The sequence below is a fragment of the Phyllostomus hastatus genome, unplaced genomic scaffold, assembly GCF_019186645.2.
Source record: "Phyllostomus hastatus isolate PE091 unplaced genomic scaffold, TTU_PhHast_1.1 phas_scaffold_216, whole genome shotgun sequence".
NCBI lineage: Eukaryota > Metazoa > Chordata > Mammalia > Chiroptera > Phyllostomidae > Phyllostomus > Phyllostomus hastatus.
In genome coordinates this window covers 11,020,710-11,033,407 of record NW_025334018.1, presented here as the reverse complement: position 1 = coordinate 11,033,407, position 12,698 = coordinate 11,020,710, and the positions used below count along the sequence as shown (strand labels likewise).

Genomic DNA, 12,698 nt, shown 5'->3' with positions numbered 1-12,698 from the left:
CATTTTTTTTTTTGTCTTGGTGCGCCTGTTCTGTAGTGAGGGGTGGAGCCTTAGCTATTCACCAGGGCGGGGCAACCACGTCACTGCGTTGTGATGCTGTATGTGGGGAATGGGTCTGAGAGGGAACAATGTCACCTGCCCTGCTGTCTGCCGGTTTTCAGTCACTTCCCCTGCCACTCACAATCAAATTGGGCCCTTCTGGTGCTGATTCCCAGGTGGGTGGGCTTGCATACATTCCTGTGGGTCTCTCCAACGAACTCTCCTGTGAGGCTGGGAGTTTCTCCTGCTGCCTCAACCCCCACAGGTGTTTTCAGTCAGAGGTTTGGGGCTTTATTCCCTGTGCTGGAGCCCTGGGTTGTGTGGTCTGTCCTGCTTCCCAATTGTTCCTCCTGGTTTATCTGCACGCGAATGTGGGACCACTGGGTCCACCTGCCGCTGCCTCACTGAGTCCGCCAGTCACTGCCTTGCCGCTGCCTTGCCGTGAGTCCTCTCCGCCTGGCTGCCCATCTCTGCCCCTCCTACCGGTCTGGATAAATGATTCTTCTTTAACTCCTTGGTTGTCAGACTTCCATACAGTTCGATTTTATGTCAGTTCTGGTTGTTTTATTTTTAAGTTTGTTGTTGTCCTTCTTTTGGTTGTGCGAGGAGGCACAGTGTGTCTACCTATGCTTCCATCTTGGCTTAAAGTCTTTTTGGTTTTTTTTTTTTTGAGAGAAATATCACATGTACCCCAACCAGGAATTGAACCCACAAACTTTTGGTGTAAAGGATGACACTCCCACCAACTGAACACCTGGCCATGACACACATGTTTTTAAATGCAGTGCCTAGAACTTAAGACAATATTTCAGTTGAGCCCAGAAGTAGAGCTTAAGTGGGTGAAAAAGGCTACAAGGGGAATGAAGGACATTGCCCACACCTTCCCCATCCCCACCCCTGCTTCTGTCTGAAGACTAGGATAAAATGCCTTCACAGAAGCCATAAAGCCCCCCTCCCCAGCTCAGTGTCAAGGCACAAGGTCAGCCGGGTTGGGCACCTTTGGGTACCACCAAGGTTAGCAGCTCTGGTCTTAGTAAAGAATCTCTTCCAACATCTCAAAGTCCCTCGGGCTGTTTCTAACTTGCTGTGGCAACACTTCTTTTCATAATCAACTCTGCAGTCTCTATTCATTGTAGGAGGTTATTTTCAGCCCAGTGGATAGCATATTTGCAAAATATTATGCACACAATGGCCTGTGCCTCTCCTATCTACTTACCTCCCTTTGAATTTCCTTCTCTCCTCTGGCATCGGTGCTTTGGATTCCTTTGCAGCATTCCAGCTCTTCTGCTACATAAAGCGAGAATGTAAGCCTGTACACTGTTAACACAGTAACACCTCACTTTTGTAGAGAGCTTTTACTGTCCCATTCCAATGTCTTAGCTCCTCTTCACACTCTCCCACGCCACCGTCCCTGCAGGAGTAATCTCTGGGGGTGGATGCTCAGGGACACGTCTGGCCTGGCTAAGGTGGAAGTGGGCACAGTGGTAGTCATCTACAGTCACTTTCTCCACTATTCTCTCATTTCAGCCTTTTAAGGCCAGAGGTCACAGAGCACAGCCCAAGCTTAACCCATTCCAAACAGATGAGACCCCTTGCTGCCAGCTGAGCATTCCACAACTTCCCCCAAGGCCTCAGCAGCATTGAATGGCTCTCACTCATCAGGAAACGAAGGCTTCCTCTCCCCACCCCTCCCTTTTTAACTCTTAATTCCGTGCTCCAATTCTATGATTACATCTTAAACTTCTGATAAGTAATTCCCTTGCTTAACTTCAGTAGGGGAAACGTACACCTGGAAACAGAAGGAGAACTATTTTAATGAAAATAAGTGGTGGAATGAAGTATTGCCAGGAAACACCGCCCCCCTTCCCTGCCACTCGCTGAAGCAGGGTCAGTCAGGGTTGTCTGGAGACTGTGGGTGGCGGGGGAGGGGGGGCGGGGGGGAGTGGTGAGGACTCTGAATCTGGGTGAGTCCCTGCAGCCATTCATTCAGTGGGGCCTTTTACATTTCCATTCTCTACTTTAAATAATAAGGTGGTTTCACTGATCTCAGCAGGGAGACCTGTTAGGAGTGTGAAGGTGGGGACCCTGGTACGCTTTTCAGTGGCAGTGCCTACAGACACACATGCCTGAGAGAGACAGTGACGGCTGGCTGCTGTGGCCAGACCTGAGAGTCACAGTGAGGTGGCAGAGGAAGCCCCTGGCCTGTCTGGCCTCCTCAGGGACGGGCGTGGGCAGGAATTGCTGGCGAATGAGTCTTCCTGCCCTAGGCAAGCCCATCCACTAGGCAAGGCAAGGACAACTGATGGGGACAAAAGCCTTACCTGTAAAGGAGGTTACTCACTCTAGCTTATAAATATCTTTCATAATAAAAGCATCATCGGATTACAGAGCCATGAACCGACACATTGTGCTGGGCTGCTGCGGGTGCTGTTTCTCTAGCTGGAAATGCACTTCATCCTTTGGTAGTTGGGGCTGTCCACAGGGTGTGGAGTTATGATCCACTGTCTGCAATTATTAATTTATGCTCATTCTCTGCTACAAAAACAGCTGTCTTGGGCCGACTCTCGTGACACAGGTGAGTGCCCACCACCAGCGGGCTACCCACTTCAGGCCTCATTCTACTTACCCTGCCTCAACTGCCTCATTTACTCTTTCTATCTCGACTGTTAGCAACCGGCATTTCCACGATTATAAGATGCACCATCAGTTTAACAATATCCAGGGGTGGGAAGGGGAGGGGAGAATCGCTCTCATACTGCATGTACGACATCTATTATCAGCTCACAGCTCCACCTCACAGCGGAAGACCTCCTGATCCTCTGAGATTCATCTTACAGTCCTTCCCTGTTCACATCCTTTCCCAGCACTGGCCACTCCCTTGTGTCACAACTTGCACATGCTGTCACACCTAGCACAGTCATGAAGTCCAGGCTGTAAGCAACTCAAGGGCAGAAACTGTCGTATTTGTCTCTATTCCCAGGGTCTAGCCCAGTGTCTGCCATTCATTCACTCTATAAAGGTTGACTGGAGACCTACCATGTGCCAGGCACACTCGCAGACTCACAGTTGGTTGTTAAACGGAAGAGTTTTTAGCAAACACCAGCTCCACAGTGACATGGGGGACAGAACACGGGCGTGTGACCGTCCCTTCAGCCCTCCCCTGATTAGGCGGAGACGGGAGCGGTGTGTGAGCTGTGCCACCTCTGTGAGCTCAGGCCGCTGGAACAAACACCGGAGACCGAGCGGCTCAGGCGACAGACACTTAGTTCTCACAGCTCTGGAGGCTGGGAAGTCCAAGATCAAGGTGCCGGCAGATCCTGTTCCTGGTGAGGGCCCTCTGCCTTGCTGTGTCCTTACAGGGCAAAGGAGAGATCATCTCTCTCTGTCTCTCTTTACAATGGAACTAATACCAGTCCTGAGGGCTCCATCCTCAGGACAGAATCATGGCCAGACCCGCCGCACGCCCAGGTCCCATCTCCAAACACCACTGGAGATTCAGGCTTCAGTATACGAATTTGGGGAGGGACACAAACACTCACTTCACAGCATGTCCTGAGAGAAATGTGATTAAGCACCGAAGTGTGTGGCTCAGACATTCAGTGCTATGGGTCGTTAAGAAAAGATCTGAGGGGCCCAGCCTTACTCTTCTTTGCAGCTCCAGCATCTCCCAAGGACGAACATGAGGCATAAATTTAGGGTTGATTGAATTAAACTGCCCAAAGAGATTCTAGAGGATTCTGTGGGGCGGGAAGTGGCAAAGAATGGCAGGGTGAGCGCACAGCACGAAGAAAGGCTTGGTGTCAGGAATGAATTAAAAATTTGTATTATGTTGGGATATAGATAACACAGAATTTACCATTTTAACCAGTTTACGTGTCCAGTCCAGTGGCACGAAGTACAGCCCCATTGTTTTGCCACCAGCGCTGACTTTCTAAGGATCTCTCTCATACACGCGTCGCACACACCTGGCTGACCACACGTTCGTGGGAGAAACGGTGCGTCCGAGGGAAGGCAGAGCTCTCCCCCCCACCTGGGCAGTCCCCCCCCACTGAAGTCCATGCTTTGCTTTGTGTGCATTAACCAGAGGCTGTGGTGTGGAAGGGTGGGGCGCCAGGGCTGCCCCCTGTGTCTTTGAATCACCCTTGTGAAGTTTTAAACAATGGACACTAATCCCCCCCACCACTGAGCCTTTTGTATTCAAATCAACAGCAGAAAGCCCTATTGTGGGGGAAGAAAGAATCTTGACTGGCTACCAGTCGTGTCTACTCAAAGCACCAAATGTAGTCTCAGGAGGGCATTCCCTATGACGTACTGCAGCTATGAATACACTTGGATGTTGTCTTTCTTTGTTTTAGTTTTTCGATGAGTGTGTTTGTGTCAAGTATTCTACTTAGTGCCAAGGCACCCCAGAGAGGGAAGAGGGCGGGCCAGGGAAGGCGAGGCCCACCCAGAGGCAGGGCAGTCAGTACAGCCTGTGATACCTGGGGCCTGGCCTTGTCAACTTCGCTGCCAGCCCTGGGGCAAGTCACCTGAACGTGTAAGCCCACGGAACCCTGCAGAGGTCGGAATCCACGGCTTTGAAAGTCCTTCCACCTCCGTCCTATCTGAATAGTTTTTAACAAGGGTCTATCTGCTCATCAGTGGGGAGCTCACCCTGGGACCAGAGGGTGACTGTGCTGGCCCTTTGCCGAAGGAACAGTGGACGGGCGTGGGTGACTCCACCGTGGTGGAACGCAGGGTGTCCCGGAAAGGAGCTCAAGTGATGGGATTTCCAGACCAGTCTTCCCACGGCCAACTTTTAAAGGTCGGAGGAAAGTTTGTCGTGGGGCAGGGGCCGGAGAGGAGTGCCGGGTGGGCTCCGCCGTCTCCTCCCCTTTAAGCGGGGCGGCCCGGGCTCCCTCCGTTACCTGGAGCGGGGAGGGGCTTGGGAAAGTTTGTGTTTGTTGCTGGCAAAACGCCCGATGGGAGGCGCGGGCGGGCAGGCAGGCGCTGCGGATCTTCCCTTTTGCTTTCGGGAAGCGGCTGGGGCTGCACGCTCAGCACGGCGGGGCGGCTCTGGCGCCCCGCTCCCGGTGCCCGGAGGGCCGGAGGAGGGCGGGAAGGAGGTAGGCGGGGGGCGGGAGTGAGGGGCCCACGTACGCCCGGCGCCGGGATCGCTCGGCTGGCGGGGAGAGCGGAGCAGGCGCGAGGCCCAGGCGGAGGAGCGCTGACTCCGGAGCAGCCCGAGCAGCCGGAGCTGGAGGAGGAGGAGGAGGCGGCGAGGAGGAGAGGCGGCGGGGAAGGAGGAGGAGGCGGAGAGTCGCTCCCGCCCAGCGAGCATGGGGTGCCTGGCGCCCAAGCCGCTGCTGCTGGCGCTGCTGTCGCTGGGTGAGTGTGCGCAGGGCTCGGCGGCGGGGCACGGGAGGACCGGCGGGGCCCGGGGGCGCTCGGCGGGGCGCGGGGGGCGCTCGGCGGGGCGCGGCTGTGGCGCGCGGCCTGGGGCTCCGAGGGGGCCGGGGCCGCTCCTGGGAGATCGGGCGGGGTAGGCGGGCTGCGCACCCCGGCAGAGAGCGGTCGGGGGCCACCGGGAGCCAGGCGCGAACCGGCCCGGCTGCACACGGGGCGTCGATCCTCGCTCCACTAGGCCGAGCCTCGCCCCCCACACGTGTGAGGGGAGTGGCTCAGGACCGGTCGCCCCCGGCCCTCCCTACCTGTTGGCCTCCGGGAGCTCAGCTCACCTTGAACTCCTGGCTCGGAAGGTGCCAGCGGTCCCTGGCCAGTGTCCTCAGCTTGGCGGCGGTAATAGGTGCCTTTGATCTGCCCAGCCCTGGCTGAGGCCGGCTGACTCGCTCCTCACACACACCCCGGGCTAAGTCGCCTTTCTAGGGAAGCGGGAGAATGCACCAACTTCCTTCCATGAAGGTCTGGGGCGGCCCAGAGCGCGACAGCACGAATCGGTGTGCGAGTCCTCTGTCCTGTTCGCTGTGGCTAGAGCTGCTGCCTCTGGCTTATGCTGTATTTCTTCTTGAAGGTGCCTCCCTCCATATTTACACAAAGACCTAGGAGCCTTGGCTCCTCCAACTTTTCCTACCTGTTACTTTCCCTTCCTTCAGTGGGTCCCTGCCTTCCCCCCTCCCCAGGCCCTGGTGCATCGGGATAATTTGGCCCAGCACCCTCCCCCAACCGAAGGAATCTTTGGTGGGTTTTTTCTTCTCCGTGTTCCTTTTATTCCACACACACAGGCACCATCTTCACATATACATATGGTTATATTAAGTGGTAATATAACCACAGGAATACATCTGTTTATTAAGTGCCTGCCATGGTGCCCGGGGCTGACCCTTAAACGCTGTGGGATTCTTGGACCCTTTTGGTCTCTGGCAACCAGAACAGAATGAATCCTCGGACCCCACCATGGGTTTCCTTCCAAGCCCCTTGGGAAGACACATCAGAGTCTTCTGTGGAGCGCGTGGTGTGTGGTGTCTGTCCCAGCCAGGCCCCAGCTGCACACGGGGTAAATGACTGCTTTGCACTTACGGTCAGAGGGTCCCAGTGGAGGCCTCCACAGCCACTCCCGCCCTGCTGGCACCCGGGCTCACTCGGCCCCGCCCCCTCCCCCCCCAACTCCTGCTGAGGGGCCAGCCTTTCTAGCTGCTACTGTTTTCTTCCTTCATCCCCCAGGGGGTTTTTTTGGAACTCACTCCCCAGGAGAGCTTATCCGGCCACATTGCTTCAGCTGCAACCACGTGCAGGAAGCTTCCAGATCTTTCACTTAGTTCTGTGGCGTTTCTTCTGTGTCCTGGGGTCCTGGCGCCTTTATTCTTTCCCTTTCCTCTGGGACCCGTGTAAGATCGATGTGCGTCCCCAACTGCTGGCGGCTGTGTAGATCTAGTGTTTGTGTAGATCTGTGCACTGCGCAACTCCAGAGTAGCTGTTCACTTTACAGTCCATGTCAGAACGACGCCCCCTAGAGTTGTGCAGGTTGCAACCTGCGGACCAGTTCAGGTGTTGGGAGCAGGTGCAAGTCTGAAAAACAAATGTCCTTGAGCAACTCTGACGAGGGAGAAACAGGGAGAGGAAAGGGGCGGAAGAGAGGCCGGTAAAAGCAAGAACAGAAGTGGGGAAAGGAAGGGAAGGGAAGTCTCACTCGTGTACCAGTGAACCCTGCCGGCCCTGACTGGGCATCTCACGTTAACTACACACAGGGAATGTCTGTGGTGTCATCAGCCAGTGCCTCTCCTCCTAACGGTTTCTTGAACTTGAACCATGGGTAACTCTGTCTCTCACTCGGTGTGGCTTTAATCTGACCTCTGGGATGCCCTCCCCGTAACACTCTGGCACTGTCCTGATTCCCGAAACGTAATATGCTGATAAGCAAGCTCATCTTCCCTCTTGTATTGCAACTTGGGCATAATCTCGCTGTCACTGTCTTTGACCTCCGGGTCCACACTGTCCCTCAATTCTGTGGCTCCTTCTACAGTGCAGACTCCAGCTTCTTGCTGTTCTTCCTGTTCCTCTAGCTAGTCGTCTGGCCCAGGTTCTGACACTTCTTCACGCGGTTGGCTTGGTCGACGTTTCCTTCAGCTCCCGTTCTAAGTTTATTATTTTCCTACAAGGGTGAGTTTTGGGGAGGGGCATTCTTCGCATGTTGGTTCTTTATGATTTTCTTACAAGGACACGCGCCCCGTGTGTTCCCTCCCCTCCGGTCTTCCCTTGGATTTAGACACTTCGTTCTAAATAACCTGTTTGCTCTCCTCTGCCTAGAATATCTGTGAACTTTCTGGCATTATTATTTCGCTTGGCCTTGGAATGCCCCTCCTGCTTCTCTGCTCTTGCCCATGTTTTTCCTTTTCCCCAAAACTGACTGCCTCCGGGAAGCTTCCCTAACTGAGTCTAACTGTCACCATCGCATCGGAGTCCACTCAGCCTCACTCACAGAGCGAGTGTGTGCTCCCAGTGCCTGAGTCTGACTTACCTCGCTTACCCGGTCAGTACAGTACAGCACTTCTCAAGTGTCCAGCAGACTCGGTGAGAGCGTCCAGACAGATGCCTCACGGAGTGGCTGGTGGAGGTGGGCGCACAGGGAGTAAGACGGCTAACTAACTGCAGGGCGGAATGGAAGACCTACAGAGAAACTGAGTGCTGGCAGGAAGCAAGGAAGAGCATGATTCATTTTGACCCGGGATGGGGGTTGATGTTGCTACAGAGGTAGAATTTGGGCTGAGCCTTGAGGACAATAAGAATTGTGAAAGAAGGGATGGAGGGGCATTCCAGGCTCTGGGGAAAGGCATCAAGTGTGGATGAGTGGCTCCTTCAGAAGGGGCATGAAAGGCCCGCGTGACAGGAGGCAGGAGGGGGGTGGGTGATGGGAGAGCAAGCTGGGAAGGAGGGCTTGGGGTGGATGAGGAAGGCTTCCGGTGCTGTGTTGAGGAGTCTGGACCACGAGGGGCGGGTTTGTTGGCCTTGTGGGCTCTGCCAGGCAGCCTGTGCCCTTCCCATCATCACACTTCCTTAGGTCACTCTGTGTCATTGTCTGTTCCTGGCCGAAATCCCCGCTCTGATTGTAGCACCCATGTCAGGGACTGTGCTGGTCTTGTTCACTGTGGTATCACTGTTACTAATAGGGTGCCTGGTGTGCAGTCAGTGTGCAGTGAAAGTGGGCTCTGAACACATGTGTATATCCCTTTATCTGTGGGTAATGGGCAGCCATTGAAAGTTCGCACAATGCGGCATTCTGTTTGAGGAGGCAAATCCTTGCTAGTATGAAGCATGAATTAGAGAGAGTGGAAGGTATGGAGATTGTGGAGAGAGATTAAGATATTTTTCATTTGCCCTGGCTGTTGTGGGTCAGTGGATTGAGTGCCGGCCTGTGAACTGAAAGGTCGCCGGTTCAACTCCCAGTCAGGGCACATGCTGGGGTGGTGGGCCAGGTCCCCAGTAGGGGGTGTGTGGGAGGCAACCGATTGATGCTTTGTCTTACACAATGGTGTTTCTCTCCCTCTCTTTCTCCTTCCCTTCCCCTCTCTCTAAAAGTAAATAAATAAAATCTTTTAAAAAAGATATTTTTAATGTGTCTTTTAAAAGGTATTTGCAAATCCACTGAAGTGGCTTTTTAAATTTTTAATCCTGACCCGAGGACATGCTAGTTGATTTTAGAGAGAGGGGAAGGAAGGGAGAGAGAGAAACATCTCTCTGTTGCCTCTCATATGTGCCCTGACCAGGAATTGAACCCGTGTCCTTTTGGTTTATGGGACACTTCTCCAATGGACTGAGCCACACCAGCCAGGGCTGAAGTAGTTTTTAAATGACAAAAGCATTCCATCTATATTTTAAAATTCCTGTGCCAGAAAAGACTATTACATTTACTAGGCAGGCCCTACCGCTCTAACAAACAGACTGAAAGCACAGGGGTTCCGACAGTAGGGTGTCTTTCCCAACACTCCCAGGGGATGTTCCGGATGAAAAGTGTGGGTGGGACCCCCTGCCTCCCACAGCTGTTCTGACTCCCAGGCCGATGGCAGCTCCGCTGTCTTCAGCCCGTGGTGTGTCTAAGGTCACTTTGGTTGTCAATGTCACCTTTCCAGCCCCATAGAGGGTGAAGGAGCACGGAGGAGCACGTATGGAGGCTTCACGGCCAAGCCCGGAGGTGGCACACATCATGTCTGCACACTTTCCATCCCACGGAATGCGGTCCATGCCACGCTAGCTGCAAGGGAAGCTGAGAAATGCAGAGAAACCCGGCGGCCGAGTGCCAGCTGCCATAGAAGATGAGACTAGCAGGTCTGGAGGGCAGCTAGCAGTCTCTGAGTCAGTTATAAAGGACATAAGGGGGAAAACAAAGGGCCCACCCTCCCACCGCCCAAGCACCGCACTTAGGTTTAGCCTATGTGTGTCTGTCTGCTGAGTATTTGGCTTGTCCTTTCTCAGAGCTCCTGTACAGGGCTCTGCACCTAGAAGGCACAGAATGAAAATAGCAGCTATTACACAGGGTGTGCAGATCGAGTGGCAGGCTTTACATGTCCTATCTTACTTAATCCTCACAACAAGGCTTGGAGGAAGGTACCGTTATTTTCTCCCTGTTACAGGCGAGGAAACTGATGCCCAGAGCAGTCCAGGAACTTGCTCGGTGTCATCCCAGAACTCCATACTGCCTCTGCTACTAAGGAAAAGTTGGCTTGTGGTCGCTATAACCTGATGCTGTGTATTACTTGAGGTTCATTTAGTCAAAAAAGCAAAAGTGGTTTGAAAGCAAAAGTGTGGTTAAAAATAAGAGGGTTTGGGGTGAACGCAGTTCAAGCACGATTCCTGCAGCCTCTTGGCAGGTCACCACACCTTCTCCGAGAACACGGGCCGAAATGCAGCTTCCTCCAGAGAGCCCTGAGGAAGCAGGGAGCCCGGCAGGAGGAGCCCCCCGCGAATTCACCCAGCCTGACAGCCTTTGGAGTGCTGTGGCCTTCAGAGATTCCCTGGCACTCATTTGAGCCTTGTTAACAGAAGTGCTGTATCTGCCAAGCTGATTAATGCCTGCCCTGGCTATAATTATTCTTATTAGCCTGCTGAATAGGAACTCTCATTGTCAGTGCTCATTCCTTACCAGGCAGTTGGGCTGGTCGGCATTTATATGGCTATTTTGTTTTAGTGACGGGTGCTGAGCGAGTTTTAACCTGGGAGACCGAACGTGCATTTTCATCTTGGCACTGCGTCTGGCAGTTAAATAAGGTGTGTGCTTGTCTGTCAGTGTGTGACTGCATCTCACTTTATCAAATGAAGTTGGGAGGGAGCTGTCAGGGCTGTTCACAGCCATTCGGTTTAATTGCATCGGTTTCTTAAAGGCAGGATAGCAAGGCCGTTCGACTGTCTGCTTTGGGAAAATAACTTGAACTGGCAAAAATTCTTCATAATTTATCTTCTGGAAAAGGCCAAGTGCTGCAGTTGGCACAGTCGGTGGCTCTTTAGATCTTGGAAGACTTCCCCCCCCGCTGTGGTCTTCGCGAAGCAACAGAACGAGGCCCGGTAGTGACGGCTGCCCGGGCCGGTGGTGCGCGTTCCAGTAGACTGGAGATAATGGCGCCGTGTGCACATTTGAGTTCTTCAAAGGCTGATTTTGCCAATATTCCCTAAGTGTTTGTGCGAGATTATGGAGTCACTAAGCAGCCTGATTCAAGTTTAAGCATGATGTGCTGGGACCTTAATTGCGTCCTGCCTCGCACCTTTATAGGCAGCTGGAATGTGAAGGCATTTGCATCACTCGGGGTGTTTCAGAGGAATGCAGAAACACTCTTTGGTGAGTGTCGCTCAGGCTGGGATGCATCTGGCTCAGAATGGTGCTTAAGGGTTCAGGGCACATTTCAGAACGGAGGGAGGTGGGTTACCTCTCAGGCCTTAAAAGGGACACGAAACCAAGAAAGAACATCCTGATAGCGACCCTTCCTTTTTTATTTAGAGCTGGACTGGTCCAGAACTTGCCGACTTTTGCACCTTGGTAAGGGACCCACGTGGGTTTCAGGTGGCTTGTGTTTGTGTCGTGCCACCCATGCCCTCAGCCCCCAGCCCCCAGAACCGACAGGTCAGCATCACCCCTAAGCCAGAAGCTGTGTGTACCCCCAGAGCCGTACAGACGGGATCACTTCCTGTGTGGGCTGTGATTTGATGGCAGTTAGCTCCCCTACCTGGCAAACCGTGGCCCTTTAGCCCCAACCTGGCCTTGACATGAGCTGTTGGAGGATGCACATTGAGAAGCGTGGGGATGTGAAGAGGGGCGCATTTACTCATTCAGCAAACACTGAGAGAGCTCTTGCTGACCCAGGCCCGGCATTGCTCTGAGAGCTGGGGATTCTGCTGTGAACAGAGCTGACTTAGATCTGCCCTCTAAGGATGGGGCAGGATTCACCAGACCTGTGGTTGGTGTTACCAGAAAGTGCAGCCACCTGGGTGATTGAGGTAAGGGTCAAGGGCAAGTTCTTCGGAATGCCTGTTGAGGGACAGGAAATGGAAGGAAGGGTTGCCAGAAGGAAAGGTCAGAGGACAGCAAAAGAACCAGGACTGCCCCATCAGGAGCCAGGCAGAGATGAGTGGATTGGTCAAGTGCAGCTGAAGAGCCACAGAGGTAAAGACAAAGGGTAGCCTTGGAGTTGGCGACCCTGAAGAGGCGGGAAGTGGGAGGTGGGGGGAGAACGTGCTGTCTCAGGGCTCCCAGCCTTTGCAGCCCTAAGAGTGCCCCCACAATCCCCAGACACGCCAGTTAGACTTTGTTTATAAGTTCCCTTTTATTCTCTGCACAAATCGAATGTTTCCCTGTGTTCCAAAGGATGTCTACTTCCGCGCCGACTGGTGGAATTAACCTCCCCGATAGCTGCTTTCAGGCCTTCGGCTGTTAATTGGAATTTCTAGCACAGGGACTTTGTGGCATTTTAATAGCACATGTTTCTCCCATCTTCATCAGCTAAGAAGATTTTGATAGTTTGTATTACAAATAAACCCTTACATGTTGTGTATCTAAACTGTTTCTGCTCTTGAAAACCACTCATGCAGAGGAAGACCAGGGCTCAGGCTCTGGAATCAGCCCTCTGTTTGAGCCCCGTCCTCTCTCAGAGGAACAGGATTCTTAACCTCTCTGTACCTCGGTTCCTTCATCTGTAAAGTGGGACTAATACTGCTCCTGCAGGTTTGTAATGAAGATT

At 53.3% G+C, this 12,698-nt stretch overlaps 1 protein-coding gene across 1 annotated transcript in view; it reads left to right on the top strand.

Moving 5' to 3' along the window:
- Positions 1-5,060: 5,060 nt before the first annotated feature.
- PTGFRN (prostaglandin F2 receptor inhibitor) overlaps positions 5,061-12,698 on the top strand; it is a 75,111-nt gene continuing 67,473 nt past the window's right edge. The window contains exon 1 of the mRNA XM_045816692.1: positions 5,061-5,406. Within this exon, the coding sequence (XP_045672648.1) occupies positions 5,358-5,406 (49 nt within the window). The 5' untranslated portion in view covers positions 5,061-5,357. The remainder of the gene's footprint in view (positions 5,407-12,698) is intronic.